Source organism: Papio anubis, chromosome 9 (genome assembly GCF_008728515.1).
Source record: "Papio anubis isolate 15944 chromosome 9, Panubis1.0, whole genome shotgun sequence".
Lineage (NCBI taxonomy): Eukaryota > Metazoa > Chordata > Mammalia > Primates > Cercopithecidae > Papio > Papio anubis.
Window position 1 is genome coordinate 88,676,220 of NC_044984.1, and position 19,605 is coordinate 88,695,824.

The following is a 19,605-nucleotide window of genomic DNA, read 5'->3' on the forward strand; positions in this document are numbered from 1 at the left end:
AGCGTTTGAGGTGGTATAAGTACAAACTGACTCAGATGTTTTTGAATTTGCCTTATCCTAAAGGGTTAGTGATAGCTTTAAAGTTAATCATCATGCACGTGGCCTTTAAGTAGTAATAATAGATTCTCATGTAGCATGATTATACTGAGCATTATTCAGACACAACCCAGGCTTAATGATTTGTGCTTTAGAGGGTCATTGTAGACACACAGAGGAAGCTGCAGGTGACAGCGGGAATGTCGGAGAAGGCTTCGCTCTGACTCTGAAAGGGCGCCAAGCGTCAGCTCCTGTTGGACGTTGGGAGCACCCTGGACAGCCCCAGCTAAGTCCCTGCCTGGAGACTCCTTAGGGGGCAGGTTGGCCCCAATGCTGATTGATTCTGAGATGCCTGGGCTCTTGGTTTAGGCCCCCTTTGAATGGCAGAATTTCCATCTCTGTCTGGTGCTGGATTTTACCCTCTCAGTGCTTGACTAGGGCTTTTTTTCTTAAGCTTTTTATTATGGAAACTCAAACATACAAGAGAGATGAGTGTAATGAGCCTCTCTGTAGCCATTCCCCGTTTCAAAGCCTATCAACATTTTGCCAATCTTGCTTCATCTATCTTATCTGGGGTTTTTTGGGGGGGCGGGGCATGATGAGAACCAAACACCATATCCTTCACTGTTAGATACTTCAGTATCTCTCTAACAGATAAGCATAATGCCATTATGATACTCAACAGAATTATCCGTAATTCTTAATATAATGTAACCCCCAGTTCATGTTCTGCTTTCTATTAGTACTTCTTCCAGGCAATGGTTACACCTCTTTCCTTTCTCAGTTCTGAGGGCAATGCAAATAAGAAAGATAAAAATGTACTAAAGAAAGAGGAACCCAGCCCCTAATAATACCCAACTTGGGTCATTGGCCCCTGATGAGTCAGTAGTTGCCTGCAGCTATTCTGCTCCTTCATGAAGTGTTGTAGTTCAAGTGAAATTCATCTGCTGTCACCTTGGGTAATCAACTGTGCTAAGTGTCTGTGTCATGTGAGAGTTCTTTTTCTACTCCTTTCTAGGATACAGGTTAGCCATGTGCTAAATGACACCCACATGAAATTCTCTCTTCCATCAAGCCGGAAAGAAATGAAGGATGTGTGTATCCAGTTTGATGGTGGGAACTGCTCTTCTGTGGGATCCTTATCCTACATTGCTCTGCCACATTGTTCCCTTATATTTCCTGCTACCACCTGGATCAGGTACTTTCTAGATTCATAATCTTTTTCTCTCATTGTGGTTAAGGGTCATATGCACAAAGATCATTGATTTATTCAAGTAAATTCAGAAACAGTAGTCATTCCAAATTCCTCTCACCGAGTTCTCCTTAGGATTTATTCCTAGAAAAATGCATACCTGACAAGGCATTTGCTTCCCATGCTCATTGTGAATGCTATGAGCACATCTTTTTCTCTTCACCATGGCTGCTGGGAAACTCACAGCTGAAATGTTGGTCTAGGTTTTTGATATAGATATATAACACTCTTTACTATGTGTCCCTCCTGCTCATAATAAAATGCTTCTTTCTTACCTCTTTCATTTTACAGTCTTTAGAGTAAGCTGTTTTGAATTCTTTGGGGGAAATATTGGGAGCTATCAAAATGAAAAGCAGAATCAACATTTTGAAGATGTTCCCTAAGGGGGAGATGGAAACCCCAAAATAAACTTGCCCAGATAAATCCAATATGTTAAGAAAAACATTTCTCTCTCTGGTTGAATGTTTTTATTTATTACTATTATGTATTTTTTACATTTTCATGGGTGCATAATACTTGGACATGTTTATGGGGCACATGTGATATTTTTTCTACAATCATACAGTGAATATGTAATCATCAAATCAGGGTAATTAGTGTATCCATCGTCTCAAGCATTTATCATTTATTTCTGTTAGGAACATTCCAATTCTACTCTTCTAGCTATTTTTAAATATGCAATAAATTATTGTGAGTTATAGACACCCTACTATGCTACTGAACACTAGATCTTATTCTATCTCATTGTATTTTTGTAGCCATTAACCAACCCCTCTTTATCCCTTTCTGACCCTGCCACACCACCCTTCCCAGCCTCTGATACCCATAATTCTACTCTCCATCTCCATCAGACCAACTTTCTCAGCTCCCACATCTGGGTGAGAACCTGCAACATTTGTCGGTCTGTGCCTGGCTTATTTCACTTAACATAATGTCCTGCAGTTCCATCTGTGTTGCTGCAAATGACAGGATCTCATTCTTTTTTGTAGGCTGAATAATACTCCGTTGTGTTTAGGTACCACATTTTCTTTATCCTCTAATCCGTTGAGTACCTATCTTGGTTATTGTGAAGAGTTCTACAATAAAGATTCCCCCTAGTTGAATTTGAATTCACTTTCATAATATTTTTATTCCTAAATCTCTTTAGGACTAAAATCCTAACGATATTTTCTTTGCCCGACACAGTACAAAGCTAGTTTTCAAAGTACTCTCTAGATAAACCTACAGACAAAGCTTTGTTAAAAAAAGAAGAAGAAGAAGAAGAAGAAAAGGAGGGGAAGAAAAAAATCACTTTTAATGTTCTTATTTAAGATCAAGAGAGAGGTGGCTATATTAGTTTGCTAGGGTGGACATAGAGTGCCACAGCCTTTGTGGCTTAAAAAACAGAAATTTCTTTCTCCCAGTTCTGGAGGCTGAAATCGTGGTGTTGGTAAGCTTGGTTTCTCCTGAGGCTTTACACCTTGGCTTGTAGATGGTCATCTTCTCCCTATGTCTTCACGTGGTCTTCCCTCTGTCTCTCTGTACAGATCTCCCTTCTTTTTTTTTTTTTGAGACAGAGTCTCACTCTGTCACCCAGGCTGGAGTGCAGTGGCAGGATCTTGACTCACTGTAACCTCTGTGTCCCGGGTTCAAGCGATTCTCCACCCTCAGCCTCTTGAGTAGCTGGGATAATCTCTTTTTATAAGGACATCAGTTGTGTTGGATTAGGGCTCACCCCAGTGACCTCGTTTAACCTTTATTACCTATTTAACCACCCACATCTCCAAATACAGTCCCATTCCCAGGCACTGGGAGTTAGGGCTTCAACATACCCATTTTATGGGGTCACAATTCAGTCCATAATAGTAAGATAAGAGGAACTGAAATTTCAAAACCAAGGCTCTAGCATGACATCCCCCACTCCAGGACCAATTCCATTCTCCATATAAAAGGAGACATTGATGTGGCGTGCCCCACGTGCCTGCTGTGCTCATCTATTAACTAGGTTCATACTCACAACAAATCTATGAGATCTGCTATGGCTTGTCCCTTTTGCAAATGAGGGAACTAGGGGAGGAAAAGGGTTCAAACGACTCACCCCAGCCCCCAGACAGCCGGGACTAGGAGGTTGGGCTCTGAGCCACTGCAGTGTCCTGCTTTGCTATAAAGTAAGAGGCTCCTTACTGTCCTGTCACCTGTGACATTCTGAGCCCGTGTGTCTTGGCTGCTCCTGGGTCACTGTGCCTTGAACAAGAATGTGGCCCTAAATGCTGGCCATCGGGACAGCACGCTTGGCTTGGTTTTCTAGTAATGGCTACAGACTGGCATGAGGCCAACTCAGCCCGTCCCCATTGTGGCTGGAGGATTCAGAGATCAGTGTCTTCACTCTGCCCTACACAAATTGGGTTGCTCAGGCCCGCCTCCTGGTCTTGTCATCAGGGGCTCAGCTGGCTGTTGGACCTGACATACCCAGGCTCTTGTCCCCTAGAATGAGTGTCTGGTGACCTACATGAACAGGGGTACAAGGGCAGCCAGAGCTGTAGACAGCTGTTTATTTCACACCCAGTGACCGCTTCGCTTATATGCACTGAGAAACGTGAAGTTATTTGACTTGGTTTTAGAGAGATAGAATGTAGCTGTTATTTATATGGCGTACCAAATAGGAATTTACACTTTTAATGTCATCTATAATTTTACCTTGCCCAAAGTGTTTCCTGTCTCTCTAAATAGCATATCATTGGTAGGTTAGGAGTTTGATTTTGAAAATTGTTAGATTGAAGCATCTTTATATAGATTAAACAGTAATCAAACAAAATTCTGTTTAGTGAAACCTTTTCAAGGTACAGTTCCTGATCTGATTATATGTGGCGATATGACACACAACAAAATTCAAATTCCATCAAAGAATCTGGGCATTTTCCTAGAATTAAAATAGGATCTGACCTGAATTTTTATATTTATGCATCTTGAAACCCCTGAATTTGTGACTGGTATCCTGAAAAGATTTCTAAAATTGTCCTGTATTTGAAATTAAAATTCGTTAATTTGCTCTCAAACATAATTGGGTTTAATATTAAACATGAATAAATTGATAGCTTTGTTCATAAACGCAAAACGCCTGTGTTTTAGCTATGAAACCTTTATTGTTGTTTTTATTCCTTGCAGTGGTGGTCAGAATATAACCATGATGGGCAGAAATTTTGATGTAATTGACAACTTAATCATTTCACATGAATTAAAAGGAAACATAAATGTAAGTCTCCAGCTGCTTTGTAACAACAGTTGTTTTCAAGGATGGTTCTATTTTCATCACACTATGCTTTGTTGGGGGGCATTTTTTATTTCTGTGACTTTGGTGTTATAAACTTTTACCTATGCTATCATATATACTATCTGTGCTAGAGTGGAAATAATAAAACCTTATCCTTGTAGCTGAGTATTTCTAGTTGCAGCAATGAGGAAAGAGAAATGAACTTGATACAATAAGACCTGACATTTTCTTTTTATGTGTTTTGTGGCAAGTCACCTTAATGAGGAAATGCTTATGAATATGTGTGAAAATTCTTCGTGAAAGGTTAAGGTGTGATATAAAAAATTGCATTTCTGTGAAGAGTAGGTGGTGGTGTTCCCATTGCACAGAGAGAATTGGGGTTCACAGAGATTAGATGACTTGCAAAGGTCCCAGAAATCTTGTCATGTGCTTCTCCTTCTCCTCGACCCAATTTGTTCCCTACCATCTGATGTCACCTTCTCTTCCCTTTCATCTCCCCACAGCAGAAATGGTAGGAGGGGTCTGGCTTCCACCCTTGCCCAGTTCTCCCACCAGTGCCTCTGGATGGAGATCTTCTAGAGCAGGGGTGTCCAACCTTTCGGCTTCCTTTGGCCACATTGGAAGAATTGTCTTGGGCCTCACCAACATTAACGATAGCTGATGAGCTAAAAAATGTTTGTGCATCATTTCTGTGATACCCACCACTACAGATAAGCAAAAAAGTCCTCACATTCAAAAGGCTGGACACGGCTGCTCTAGATGGAAGCTTCTGATGCCAAGAGGGGAGATGAGGGATTTCACATACAAGTCAGGCCTCCAAGTGTACTCGCACACACTTCTAAATGTCCTTCCCCATTCTTTCTTCCCCTTTTTCCCTCTCCTTGATGAGATATGTGAGGTGGCTGCCTCTCTGGGGCCCTGCCTGACCACTTCCTGCCAAGGCTGACGTGCTCCCTACTTGGGACAGTGTGGGTTCAGACCCAAATTCCGGGGGCCTCCTGATAGGCCGTCCTCACAGCCTTGTCGTGCACACATTCGCCTGCTGACACGGTTCAGAGCCATTTCCAAGCCTCACACTGTATCTGACTCCAGGCCACATCTCCATGGTGTGAACACCTCCAGTTGAATGACTCATGTAGTTTGACCCTCTGACCAGAGGCATTGCCTGAGTTTTTCATGGACTTACTGTCCCTCCCACTTGCTGTTCCCAAATCAAGCTGAATTTTTTGAGCACCTACTGCAGGCAAAACATTTTGCTGGGTGCAGGGACAAAAGATAAGTGAGATAGTCATATTGCCTTCATGGAGGCGGGCAGCAAATCTACACTGGGACTGAAAGTTGAGGCTGAGTGTGGTGGCTCACGATTATAATCCCAGCACTTTGGGAGGCCAACGCAGGAAGACTGCTTGAGGCCAGGAGTTTGAGACCAGCCTAGATAACATAGTGAGACCCCATCTCTATAAAATAAAAATTTAAAAAGTTGACAGCACAGAGTATCATCAGGTTCTAGGTCCTCTGCTTCCCTAACTGTTCAGAAACCCTGTGAGTCCAAGAAGACACCAGGTATTTTCACATGAAAGAGAAATTAAACATGGATGGGATGAAGTATGCCTGCAGTATGGAGTGGGCTGGGTAGAGCAGGGAGGTGAGTTCAGGTACAGAGGACAGAGTCCTTGCACGCCCCTGCTGGGAACGTCACTCAATCCTGCTTAGTGGGAACCTAGAGGGTGGGTCGGGAATGAGCAAGAAGGATAGCTGTAAAGCTGAGTTGGGGCCACAAAAAGCGGCATCAGACTGAAAACTTGCCCTTAATTCTGTAGGCAGCAGGGAGCCACTGAAGATCTCTGAGCAGGAAGTGACACAGGTCTAGGTGCACTGAACTCACACTGGACCGAGACAATTAGTGACGATGAAAGCAGTCAGAAGGTTACCAATGGGAAAAGAGACTATGCAGAAAGCAGTAGACTAGGGAAAGGGGAGAATTCTGACCTAAAAGGCTTCGGTGTCCTGTCTTGAGTCCTGGGAAACCACGAGAAAAGAAGAGAGTGTCCAACCCCCAGCAGGGGCCAGCTCCTGAAGCGCTTGTTGCTGCTGAATCACTCTTTGTTGGGGAACCTCCTGCAGGGCGGTTATTATTTTGGCAATGGTGCACAGCTGAGTTTGGAGAGGCAGGAACTGAAGAAGGGCTGGGAGCCCGGTGAGGATGCTCATGCCAGTGCTGGTGTGTCGGAGACGTCCGCAGTCTCTCTGGGCTGACAGCAGGTCCCTTTGGGCTGTGGTTAGCACAGCAGGTCTCAAGTGCTGGGGCATGGTGAAGCTAGAGGTGACCAGCTTGTCTTTATAGCAGTATCGTTAAAGGGAGAGTGGGGGTGACATCATGGGAGTGAGAGCACAGAGGAGGAAGAAAAGAGCACCTAGGACTGGTGGCAAAGCTTCATTTTAAGGAATGAAAGACAATAGGATGGGCCGTGAAGGTGGCCCAGAGGGTGCTCAGAAACCAGTGAAAAAGAGCAAATCACATGGTGCGAGTTGGTCATGAGTACAGAACTGTAGAGTCTTGAGGATAATGAGGTTGGGTGATCCTCTTGCCGGCAATCCTTCTAGAAGGCATCTTCAGTAAGAAGCCAGCCTGCTAGGAGTTAGGGTTGCTGAGGCAGTGGAGACAGTGGTTTTCATCCTGTGGACAGAAATGTGAGCAGGAGATTCCGGGCTGTAGAGTTTGGAAAGATGTGAAGGGAAAGGAAGGTTGTGCTTGTCCAGATCTCAGCTCTTCACATCCTATTTTCCCACCAATTGCCCCTTCCTATTGTCTTTTTTATGCTCTAGTATCAGGGGGTGGTGGGGATGGGGGAAAATACTTTTTACCACCTGACAAATTTCTTTTTATGGGTTATCATTGCTTTTCTGTAGAATGTTTGCCATCCTCCCTTAACCCAGCAGCCTCCTCTGCCTGTCCTTTACACCTAAACAGGACAATATATTTCAATATATTTATGTTATGTATTTACTAACTTTTTAAATTTTTTTTTTTAATATATAGAGAGACAGGGTCTCACTATGTTACCCAGGCTGTTCTCCAACTCCTGGACTCAAGTAACCCTCCTCCCTCAGTTTCCCAAAGTGCTGGGATTACAGGCATGAGCCACGTGCCCAGCCTATTTATGGTTTTTTTTTGTTTTTTTTTTTTGTTTTGTTTTAATCCTGTAAGTCAGGCCACCTTTTCTGCATTGTTTTCAGTTTTCATGCTTTTCATTTCATGGGGGACGCATTGTTCCTGTTTTCTGTTACGCCTGAAAAGGCTTTTCCTTCTTGTGGCTAGTGACTTCTGCTAAGGCCCTGCAGGAGGTTCCCCCAACAAAGAGTGATTCAGCTGCAACAAGCGCTTCAGGAGCTGGCCCTTGCTGGGGGTTGGACACTTTTCTTTTCTCGTGGTTCCCGAGGGCTCAGACAGGCTGACCCCAAGGACACCTAAGCCCCTTGGGTCAGAATCTTCCCCTTTCTGTAGCCTACTGCTTTCAGCTTAGTTTCTTTTCCCATGGCATAACCTTCCAGCTGCTTTCATTGTCACTCATGATATCATAATATTCACTAGCACATTTTGAGTGCTTACTGTGTGCCGGGCCCTTTTCTAAGCATGCATAATCTCATTTAACGTAGCCCTCATTTAATGTAATGTAGGGTTAAGTCAATCCTGTGAGGGAGGTAGTATTGCTGGCCCCATGTTACACATGAGAAAACAGAAGCACCAAGAAGTTAAGTTGCTCAGGTCACTTAGCTCTTAGAGATCAGAGCTGGCATTCATTCACAAAGTGACCAAAACGTTCCTTTCTTTTCTCCAGGTCTCTGAATATTGTGTGGCGACGTACTGCGGGTTTTTAGCCCCCAGTTTAAAGAGTTCAAAAGTGCGCACGAATGTCACTGTGAAGCTGAGAGTACAAGACACCTACTTGGACTGTGGAACCCTGCAGTATCGGGAGGACCCCAGATTCACCGGGTATCGGGTAGAATCCGAGGTGGACACAGAACTGGAAGTGAAAATTCAAGTATGTTTCTTTTTTTTCTGGGTGGGATGTTGCCCCGCCCCCTTGACCAGAAAGGTGTGTTTATGCTTGTGAGTTTCTACACGTGCTCTGACTTCTCCATCTTCGTTTTATTCTTCACAGAAAGAAAACGACAACTTCAACATTTCCAAAAAAGACATTGAAATTACTCTCTTCCATGGGGAAAATGGGCAATTAAATTGCAGTTTTGAAAATATTACTAGAAATCAAGATCTCACCACCATCCTCTGCAAAATTAAAGGCATCAAGACTGCAAGCACCATTGCCAACTCTTCTAAGAAAGTTCGTGTAAGTGACCTGGCAGTCCCACCTGCTGTCTTTACCTGATTTTTGTGATAATTCCTTGGCTAAACCAGAGGCCAGAATGGAATCTTTCGTGGATCTTCAGATCCTCACTTTAGATAGAAGATAAACAAAGCTGGTACTGCTAGCCCAAGCAAAATAGCTCCAAAATAGCTGGCTGAATCCATCCCTGTGCTTGTTTGAATGTCAAAGCATTGGACACACCATTGTCTATAATCCTAATGAGTCTTGATAGCTTTTGTTCTAGCCATACATTTATACAGTAGCATCTGCAAGCAAAATCTCTAGACCCATTGACAAATGAGCTGTCACTCCTTTCTCAAATGCGGAGGTGACATGTCTTAGCAGAAACCCAAAACAAACAAGGGCCTCTTCAGCACACTCTGGGTAGCATTAGAATCAGATGGAGTCAGATAATCTCTGGGTCACAGCCTGCTTCCTTCACCATGAAGTCATACTTTCTGTGATTAATCTTTTCCCAGATATGTTTGGGGGACCCGTCACTGCTATATTTATGTCCCATAATAAAGATGTGAGACCACTGAGAAGGGAAACAGAAGTCACCCTTTATAGTGTTCCTGCCATATGAGGCTCTGTACAGCCTATATAAATTCTTTTTGATCTATTGTCATAAATAATTGGATAAAAGACAATGAAAAAGAACTTCAGACTGGAAGGCAACAACAAAAATGTGTTCATGTCCCAGTGGCTCCAGTTAATAGCTCTGTGGCCTTAGGTAAATCACTTGAGTTTCCTGAGCCTCTCTTTGTCCATCTGTATGGTAAATGAGGGTAATAATAAGTTTTATTTATTTTGTAGACAGAGTCTCACTCTGTCACCCAGGCGGGAGTGCAGTGGCGCGATCTTGGCTTACAGCAACCTCCGCTTCCCAGTTTTAAGCGATTCTCATGTCTCAGTCACCCAAGTGACTGGAATTACAGGTGCACGCCACCACGCCTGGCTAATTTTTTCTGTTTTTAGTAGAGACCGGGTTTCACTGTGTTGGGCAGGCTGGTCCCAAACTCCTGGCCTCAAGTGATCTGCTTGCCTTGGCCTCCCAAAGTGCTGACATTACAGGTGTGAGCCACCGCGCCCAGCCAATAGTAAGTTTTAAAACAGGAATAACAACTGGGCTGGGAGAGATAAGTCATGCCTATAATTCCAGCACTTTGAAAAGCCAAAGCAGGAGGATCACTTGAGCCCCTAGAAATCTGGGCAACATAGTAAGACCCTGTTTCAAGAAAACAATAAGGAACAACAACTCAACTCACCAGTGTTTCCACCTTTCCTGTTAGTTGAGAAGAGCAAGTGTTAGCATTCTTCATCCGTCATGACATAGCTCCTGAGAGCCTATGCCGTGATGGGGACAGACAGAGAATAAAACAGACAAAAACATCTGCCGTTGTGGAGGTTCCCTAAAGAGACACAGCATGAAGAATATAAATAAAAATTGTGTTACTTGGTGGCAGTTGCTATGGAGAAAAAAGCACCAGTGTGGGGGGGTGGGGGGCCATGCTGCAGGTTTTGCAATGGTGGGTAGAAAAGGGCTGCTTGTGAAGGTGATATCTGTATAAGGAGGAGTGGGAACAAGCCATGGGCTATCTGGGGTAGAACATTCTAGGCAGAGGGAGCAGAGGTTGCAGAGGTCCTGAGGCAGGAGGCTGCCTGGCGTGTTTGAAGAGCAGCAAGGAGGCCAGTGTGACTGCAGTGGAGGGAGCAGAGCAGAGGCTTCCGAGGTTAGAGAGTTCGCGGAGAGAACAGGAGATGACTAGGACCTTGTGGACCATGGCGAGGGCTTGGCTGGTGGGCTGGGGAAGGCATGGGAGAGTTTTGAGGAGGGCGCCATGAGCTGACTTATTCAGATGACGTCACGCATTTAGTTATGACAGCCTACCAAGAGGCACTCCCAACATCCCATTTCAGAGGTGAGGAAAAAGGAGACTGGATGTGCGTACCTAACCCAGGGTTCTATGGCTGAGATCACAGGTGGCAGAGCTGGGATGGAGAGCTTCAGCTATCTGGGTCCAAATCCATCCTCCAGCCACTGTGCTCAAATGCCTCCACGGGGAGCAGCATGGGTCCAAAGATGGAAACACGCCTTAATACTTGTATGTACATCAATGAAATAATTAAGCTTCATGTAGAGTTTTTCCCTTGACAAGTTTCACAAAATATAACCAAAAAAAAAAAATGCTAAAACTGCAAAAATCCCTCAGGGATGATCTGATCAGCACTGACAATCTGGTTTTTGCCACAGAATGTTTTATTCAAAATAGGATGCCAGGTACAGTAGCTCACACCTGTAATTCCAGCACTTTGAGAGGCTGAGGTGGAGGATTGCTTGAGTTTGGGAGTTCGAGACCAGACTGGGCAATATAGTGAGACCCTGTCTCTACAAAAAATTTAACAGTTAGCCAGGTGTGGTGGTGTGCACTGTAGCCCCAGCTACTTGAGAGGCTGAGGTGGGAGGATCACTTGAGCCCATGGTGAGTTCGAGGCTACAGTGGGCTATGATCACACCGCTGCACTCCAGCCTGGGCAACAGAGCAAGACCGTGTGTCTAAAACAAAAGCAAAATAAGCCCTGCCTGTAAAAAAGATAAAAATTGAGTTTCTCCCTTAGAATAAGGGGCAGGGGCTTCTTGCCTACAGGTTACTGCCTCTTTATTGCCCCCACTCCTGCAACTTAAAACCCCCAGAGCAAAGAGGGCCAAAATTAAGACTCTGAAGGTGTAGTCCAGCACACGTCAACTGACATTTCAGGAAACTGAGGCACAGTGAATATTCTGGATTTGCCCAAGGACACATAGCCAATCTGCCACAGAAATGAGAGTTGAACTCAGATATCCTACCCAGCTCACTGCTTCTTTTTGTATTGTGAAGCCATTTTAGGGGGGAAATTATGTAAATAAATACAGTCCCCAACTCAGCTGGGTCTAATGACATTCTTTGTCCCATCAGGTCAAGCTGGGAAACCTGGAGCTCTACGTCGAGCAGGAGTCAGTTCCTTCCACGTGGTATTTTCTGATTGTGCTCCCTGTCTTGCTAGTGGTTGTCATTTTTGGTAAGTGCCCTGTTTAATGTTGTCAGAGAAATTATTCCCTGGGGCCTCTCGCCAGGCAGGCAGACTTTCAGCTTTCAGGGGCTGTTTGCTTCAGTTAAGTATAAATGGGTGAAAGCCCAAATCAAAACTTTGAGAAACGAATAATAGGTACATGCTGAGGGCTTTCTAAACTTTTCTTTTGGCCAGGCGTGGTGGCTGCTGCCTATAATCCCAGCACTTTGGGAGGCTGAGGCAGGTGGATTGCCTTGAGGTCAGGAGTTCAAGACCAGCTTGGCCAACATGGTGAAACCCCATCTCTACTAAAAATACAAAAATTAGCCAGTGTGATGGCGGGAGCCTGTAATCCCAGCTACTCGGGAGACTGAGGCTGCAGAATTTCTTGAACACGGGAGGCGGAGGTTGCAGTGAGCCGAGATCGCACCACTGCACTCCAGCCTGGGGGACAGAGCAAGATTCCATCTCAAAAACAAACGAACAAACAAAAAACAAATTTTTTTTAAGGTTGCTTCATTAATAGAAGGCTGGATTACATAGATGGTATCTTGGGATTTGAGGGATATAATCTACTTTGCTTCTCCATTCCTTCGAATTGTGGTGACAAATGTTCATTTATTTAATTCTCTAAGAACTTCTCTGGGATTTTGGGCTCCCAGGACTTGGTTATTTCATCCTGACCACCCCCCACCACCTACCACCCCAGTCTCATCCCAGTCTTGATTTTCTGGGCAGAACCACACTTTAAAAGTGTGGTCATGCCTGGGCACAGTGGCACACACCTGTAGTTCCAACACTTTGGGAGGCCGAGGAGGAAGGACTGCATAAACCCAGGAAATTGAGGTTACAGTGAGCTATGATCATGCCACTGCATGCCAGCCTGGACAACAGAATGAGGCCCTGTGTCTAAAAAGTAAACACTTTTTTTTTTTTTAAATAATCTATGTCATCTCTTAAAGTGGTCCCAGGCTCATCCACACACCGTGAGCCCATGGTGGTTGCTCATTGGCTACATCTGGCCCACCAATATATTTTGTTTTGCCCATGTAGCATTTTCTAAAACTATTAAGTAGCTTATAACATTTAAAAATTAGTGATTCACATTTGGAAACATCTCTTGAAAATGTGAAAGATTTGGATCATTGGATCCCAAATTTCTGTATTATCCGTTGAATAGAGCTGAGTAGCAGCTATGCCCTTGAGAGAGGGAACGTGCTCCCTAGGTTTTGACCACAGTTGCCACCACTCCATATTGTCTCCACCTAGGCCATTTAACACATCTGTGTAGCTGATATCTGCAGCCATTTCGTTTGTGACTGTGGTTCTGAGCTGCTTGTCATTTGAAGTCTATTTTCTCTCATCCTTCTTTGAAAAAGGAAGTCTTATCTACCAACAAATAGCACTTTGGCCGGTGGCTCACGCCTGTAATCCCAGCATTTTGGGAGGCCGAGGCAGGCAGATCACGAGGTCAGGAGATCAAGACCATCCTGACCAACGTGGTGAAACCCCATCTCTACTAAAACTACAAAAATTAGCCAGGTGTGGTGGCACGTGCCTGTAATCCCAGCTACTCAGGAGGCTGAGGCAGGAAAATCATTTGAACCTGGGAGCTGCAGGTTGCAGTGAGCCGAGATCGTGCCACTGCACTCCAGCCTGGCCAGAGTGAGACTCCATCTCAAAAAAAACAAAAAACAAAAAAAACACTTTGTATTTCTTGATTGAACATAGGTATTGCCTTTCTGAAATTTGATGGCTAGTCCAGGCAGTGGCCAATGTCTCCTTCCATACACTCATATATTCACTCATTCATCCCTGCATCTATTCACCTGATGTTCATCCAGCACTTGTTATATTGCTGATACCTGTGCAAGTCTCTGGAGCTAGAAAACATGAGCCTTTGTGTGCATAAGTCAGTGTTGCTCAAACTGAGGTCTGAGGAACAATGGTCCCAAGTGACTGTCCTGGAAAAGGAGGTTCCATGGTCAAGTAAGTTTGGGAACCACTACATACTCCACCCTTTCTTAGACATGCACAACGCATGTTATTAAGACTGTTGACTTTATGAAGTAGTCCAGTGAAGAGCTGTATTTGTTTCCTCCAGCATTATTGGTAGCAGAGCCCATCTATTATGTAATTTCTTTTTTTTTTTTTTTTTGGAGAAAGGGTCTCTCTTTTTTGCCCAGGCTGAGTGCAGTGACACGATCACGGCTCACTGCAGCCTTGACCTCCTGGGCTCAAGTGATCCTCCCACCTCAGCCTCCCAAGTAGCTGGGTGGGACGCCAGGCATGCACCATCACACCCATCTAATGTTCTATATTTTTTTTTTTTTGTAAAGACAGAAAAATGTCTTTCTCTGTTGCCCAGGCTGATCTCAAACCCCTGGCCTCAAGCCATGCTCCCACCTCAGCCTCTCAAAGTGCTGGAATTACAGACGTGAGCCACCGCTGTAGCTGTAGCTCTAGCACCTGGCTGTAATTTGTATAAGTGAGGAGAAGCTTCCTAGAATAATGATGGTTGATTGTTGAATACCTATACTTTTTAAATAATACATTCTTAATGCTTTTTATGAGTTACTTCTTATAATCCTCCCAGCATCACAGTGAGATAGGCACTCTTACAGAGAAGGCAGCCAGGCACTGAGATGCTGAGGAACTTAACCCAGGTCACACAGCTAGTAAATGACAGAGCAAGGACATGAACCCAAGAACCGAACTGGGTTGGTTTATGGCCTTTGCAGCACAGTTAGAAGCAGTAAGGAGGTATGGGAGTTCCTTGTGGTTCGCTCATCATGTCACCTCATTAGCTCTATGCAGGTTTGGCCCATGTAGCCAACTGTGGATCTGCAGTTCCTTTCTGCATTTGCAGCACAACTTTATTTCTCCAGGGATGCTTACAAACATTCAAAAAGAATGGAACAATGCAAGTGGCTGCAGCTGTGGGGAAACTTGGCTTGTTCCATTACATTTCAGCCAACTGGGATCTTTGGTTACAAGTGAAGGTTATTTGATTTAGCTTTCACTTGTAAAATGAGTAAGGTTTTGGGTTTTTTCTGTTGCATTTCAGCATCTTCCTCTTCAGAGTGACCCCTCACTGGGAAATTTTCTTTTTTATAAGATCCAGCTCTTCAATGCTATTTTCTAGTTTCATTCTAGCTCTTGCTCTCTGTCCCTATCTGGTTTTTTTGTTATTTGTTTTTAAGAACTGTAAAGGTTGCTATTTGTTTTCATTTTTGGTTTTTGAGTGAACATGTCCCTCTAATGCAGCATCTCTGTCTCTTAGCGGCCGTGGGGGTGACCAGGCACAAATCGAAGGAGCTGAGTCGCAAACAGAGTCAACAGCTAGAGTTGCTGGAAAGCGAGCTCCGGAAAGAGATACGTGACGGTAGGCTCTAAAATTGTATTTGTAGAAAAACAAGCCTTTTATATTTATATTTTTATTTTTTTACCCTTACATGGAGATGGCCACAGTAATGAGAACTGTTTGTATAATAGAAGACAACGGAACAGCAGGGCCTGGACCTGGCTTTGCATTTTATTTCAGCTCTTCTCTGCAGCCAACCAAGTCATTATCTATTGTTTCTTCTTTAATGAAAACCAAGGTCATACCCTGTGTTAGACAAAACAGCAGAAGATCTTATCCATTGTTTGTTGAGTTAAAATATTGCTCTTGGGATTCTGTTTTGCAGGCTTTGCTGAGCTGCAGATGGATAAATTGGATGTGGTTGATAGTTTTGGAACTGTTCCCTTCCTTGACTACAAACATTTTGCTCTGAGAACTTTCTTCCCTGAGGTAAAAGAGCATTGATCATATTCCGAAGGTTGAGTCTTGAATAATAATGAAGGTGCTTGTTGCTGTTGTCAAAACAAGTGTTTGCTTCCAAGGCAGCTATAGATAATATGCTTGGTACAAAATAATGGTTTGAGTTTAAGCAGAGCAGGGAGGAGGGTAATTATTAATTGCATTGATTAGGGTATAAAACAGTGATGGGTCACTGGTGATTATTCTTTGCCCAGTAACAAAAACCTAGGAGGGACAGAAGCTCAGAGTGATGGTTTTTGCTTTCTTTTACTCCCAATGTAGAACTGAATGTGTAGCTGGGAAGTGAGCTAGTTTATTTAAAAATCAATAAATTGTGAGCTAGCCAATTTGTTGTGTTTATCTGCATGACTTACATTGCAGCGACTAGATTATTCACTATTACTTCTCAATTGGAAAGGAAAAATACTACCGGTCAAAAGGGAGGAAAGTAGACATGGATGGAATTGGAGTTGAAAACAGGCATTTTTAGCCATGTAAAGTTCTTATGGTTCTCTTCGGTAGTTTTTCTTCAGCTGATCAGTTCGTATCATCCTCATTTAGTAGACATAGATGCACGAACTGATTAATTCATTTGTTCTGGGGCTCTGAGGAGTCGTCTACTTAACCCTTTGGGTTGCTGGTCTTACCTATGTTCTCACGCCTCCATTTTCTCACCCACTCACTCAGCCTTCTCCATTTATCCTCCCAAGTCTTTGGCGAGGTACACTCATCCTGCGTATCATCACTGCCACGTCCTGATACCCCAGCTCCGCCATCTTGCCCTTCTTTTTTGCGATCTGATGACCACATAGAGGCCCAACCTCTTAAACACATCAATACCAACGATCACATTTCAATCTAGACTTCTAAGCAATGGCTGATACCTCTCCAGGCCAAAGGAGAGTTTGTATCACCTTACCAGAAGCTTCTCCAAAACAACTGGCCAGGAGCCTAGAGTTCAGAAATTCAGAGACATGCAGTAAGCAATTTCCAGTTTCTCTATAATTCTAGAAGAGGACACCATGATATGTAATGCAGGGTCTGGAGGTTGGAATGCCTTCATAAAACACCTGCCATATTTTTTGGTCCAAGCCTTAGTGTTATAAATCAAGAAGGCTGTAAATAAGACTTCAGCTTTTTGTGCTGGTGAAGTTTGTTTCCCTTAACTTATCCTCCAAGAGTACCGAGGCACTGAGATCTGCCATTTGCCACCTCATCCATTTCTATGGCAGAACATCGCCTGGGGAGGGGAATTCGATTCCCCGAATCAGGATGACTGTGCGGGACCTCTGCAAAGGTTGCATCACGAGTCCCATTTCTGAGCTATCTGAGATCCCCATTAAGAATTTAAAAGCAATAAAATAATGGAGATTTTTGACTATCAACATGAATGCTGTGTGGGCTTTTACAGTTAATGATTGCCCTTGAGTGCTGAATAGAGTGATCTGTGGCCTGAGAAAAGAAATGTTCTTATCTTCTAAATTTGGTAATCAAGAACAAGATAGAGTAATGAATGTAAAGGAACACTGTTGCAAGTTGAATGTTTCCAAAAAAAAAAAAAAAAAAAAAAAATCCCAGGAACAATGCTACCTTATTTTAGAAGAGAGATAGTTGCAAAGGAGCCAAACTGATTTAACTCAGTGTTATGTATAATCTTGAAAAACAACTGGGAAAGCCATAAAAATTGAGGTCAGAAGTTGTTTAAAGGAGAGAACCCAGGAAAAAAACACGCATAAATTTGTCAGAACCCTTTCAACAAGACCTAAGTCAAAATTGAATTTATAATAATTAAGAAAAGATAGAACAGGGAAACACATCATAAGAAGACAGTGCCACTTGAAATGCATTCCAGGCTGTAGATAAGTCCTGGTATTAATTAGGCTCTTTATGGATTGATCGGAAGCCAAATCCTCTAGGCCTGGAGGTTGGGGGCTGGGAAGGGGGAGGATTTGGGTGTTCAGCACCTACAAAAAAGCAACAGGCAAAATCCAGAGGAGATTGTAGGTTCTCAAAGGAGGCCAGGGTTCTTTGCTCTGCCTGTTGGTTTTGGCTTTTAGAGCCTTGCTTTTTATTATATTGACTCTTCTTCGCGTTGCATAAAATAGGAGAAGAAATAAGGGTAGGCAGAGGATCTAAGCTGAAGAAAAGGGAAATTTGAATGAAAGGAGGAAACAGCCTTAAAACACAGAGAGCCACGGGTCCGGGCATGGTGCCTCACGCCTGTAATCCCAGCACTTTGGGAGGCCGAGGCAGGTGGATCACTTGAGGTCAGGAGTTAGGGACTAGCCTGGCCAACATTGTGAAACCCCGTCTCTACTAAAAATACAAAATTAGCCGGGGATGGTGGTGCACACCTGTAATCCCAGCTACTCGGGAGGCTGAGGCAGAGAATTGCTTGAACCCGAGATCGAGACCATCCTGGCTAACACGGTGAAACCCCGTCTCTACTAAAAAATACAAAAAAATTAGCCAGGCATGGTGGCGGGCGCCTGTAGTCCCAGCTTCTCGGGAGGCTGAGGCAGGAGAATGGTGTGAACCCGGGAGACAGAGCTTGCAGTGAGTTGAGATTGCGCCACTGCACTCCAGCCTGGGCGACAGAGCAAGACTCCGTCTCAAAAAAAAAAAAAAAAAAAAGAATTGCTTGAACCTGGGAGGTGGAGGTCACAGTGAGCTGAGATTGCGCCACTGCACTCCAGCCTGGGTGACAGAGCAAGACTCCGTCTCAAAACAAAGAAACAAAAACACACAGAGAGCCAGGGTGGCACTTCAGTATTTATGATTAAGAATCAACCTGTTTCTCCTGTCCATTTACATGAAGTTGGTTCAGCAGAAAAATATTAAGAACTAGAAAATGCAAACCTAGGGTCTAGGGGTTTTTTTCAGTTTGTTTTTTGGGACTTTCTTGCTTTTAACTAGGGGAGGATATGGCGAAAAGAGTTTTAGGTCTTTTGCTTGGGCTAGCAAATTTGAAACTATGAAGCAAAATTCTCTACAGAAGAAATTTACTTCACAAGATATAAAATTAGCTCAAAGTTTCTATTATCAAAAAGGAAGAAAAACCTGAATGTTTTCAGTTTAGAGTCTCATTCTGTGGACTCAAAGTATTGCTTAACATACTTTTAAAGTTTAACCTTTAATTTTTAATAAGATTTATGGTACACTACAAACCCTCGAATTTTGAAATTTCTATTCCAGAGCTACCTAGCATTTAGAAACCAGTGGGGTAATAGCATTGTGGTCTAGTTTGCTATAAATTAGGAATAAAACCAGTAATGATAACTGACACAAGGCACTTACTCTGCACACATTTTATTTTCACACTAAACCTCTGGTGGGAACCATTATTGTCCCCATTTCAGAGATGAGGCAAGTCAGACACAGAGAGGTTAGGTAACACATCCCACGTCATGTGATCAGTATGTGATTAAAACCAGGACTGGAACCCAAGTAGTTTGGTCCAGATTCTATACTTTTAACTACCCCCTGTTTTCAGTGTCATTGTTTATTGAAACCGTAGATGCTACTTAGGTAAGACTTGTAAAACTTAGCAACGTAATTTAGTCTTTATCTTTAGAAGGTAAATTGCTTGAAGAGCGGTCTGATATTTGCATAATCTTCATCAATGACCCCTCCTTTAACTCTTAAATCACTTCTTCTAAAATGTGAGATGATACCTTCATCTACCAAACCTAGGACTGATGCCATGATAATTATTCTTGGAGGCTTTCGGAATTCAGTGGCATTTCTTGAAAGCTGAATAATTATTATTATATATTAGAGAATATGCAGCCACCATAAACCCAGGGGCGCTTCAGATTAGCAAATAGTGTCTCTACTTTATTAAAAC

The 19,605-nt window shown here is 43.4% G+C and overlaps 1 protein-coding gene across 11 annotated transcripts in view; it reads left to right on the forward strand.

Annotated features, from left to right (window-relative positions):
• The window catches only part of PLXNC1 (plexin C1), a 159,443-nt gene that overhangs the window by 90,095 nt on the left and 49,743 nt on the right, over window positions 1–19,605 (forward strand). For all 11 annotated transcript variants that reach the window (XR_002515781.2, XM_003906962.5, XM_021922778.2 and 8 more), the window contains exons 11-17: window positions 1,055–1,234; window positions 4,433–4,520; window positions 8,378–8,581; window positions 8,702–8,887; window positions 11,863–11,965; window positions 15,240–15,341; window positions 15,646–15,749. Coding sequence is in view for 10 of the 11 variants with exons in the window: in XM_003906962.5 (XP_003907011.2) it covers window positions 1,055–1,234; window positions 4,433–4,520; window positions 8,378–8,581; window positions 8,702–8,887; window positions 11,863–11,965; window positions 15,240–15,341; window positions 15,646–15,749 (967 nt within the window). In the remaining variant the exon portion in view is untranslated. The remainder of the gene's footprint in view (window positions 1–1,054; window positions 1,235–4,432; window positions 4,521–8,377; window positions 8,582–8,701; window positions 8,888–11,862; window positions 11,966–15,239; window positions 15,342–15,645; window positions 15,750–19,605) is intronic.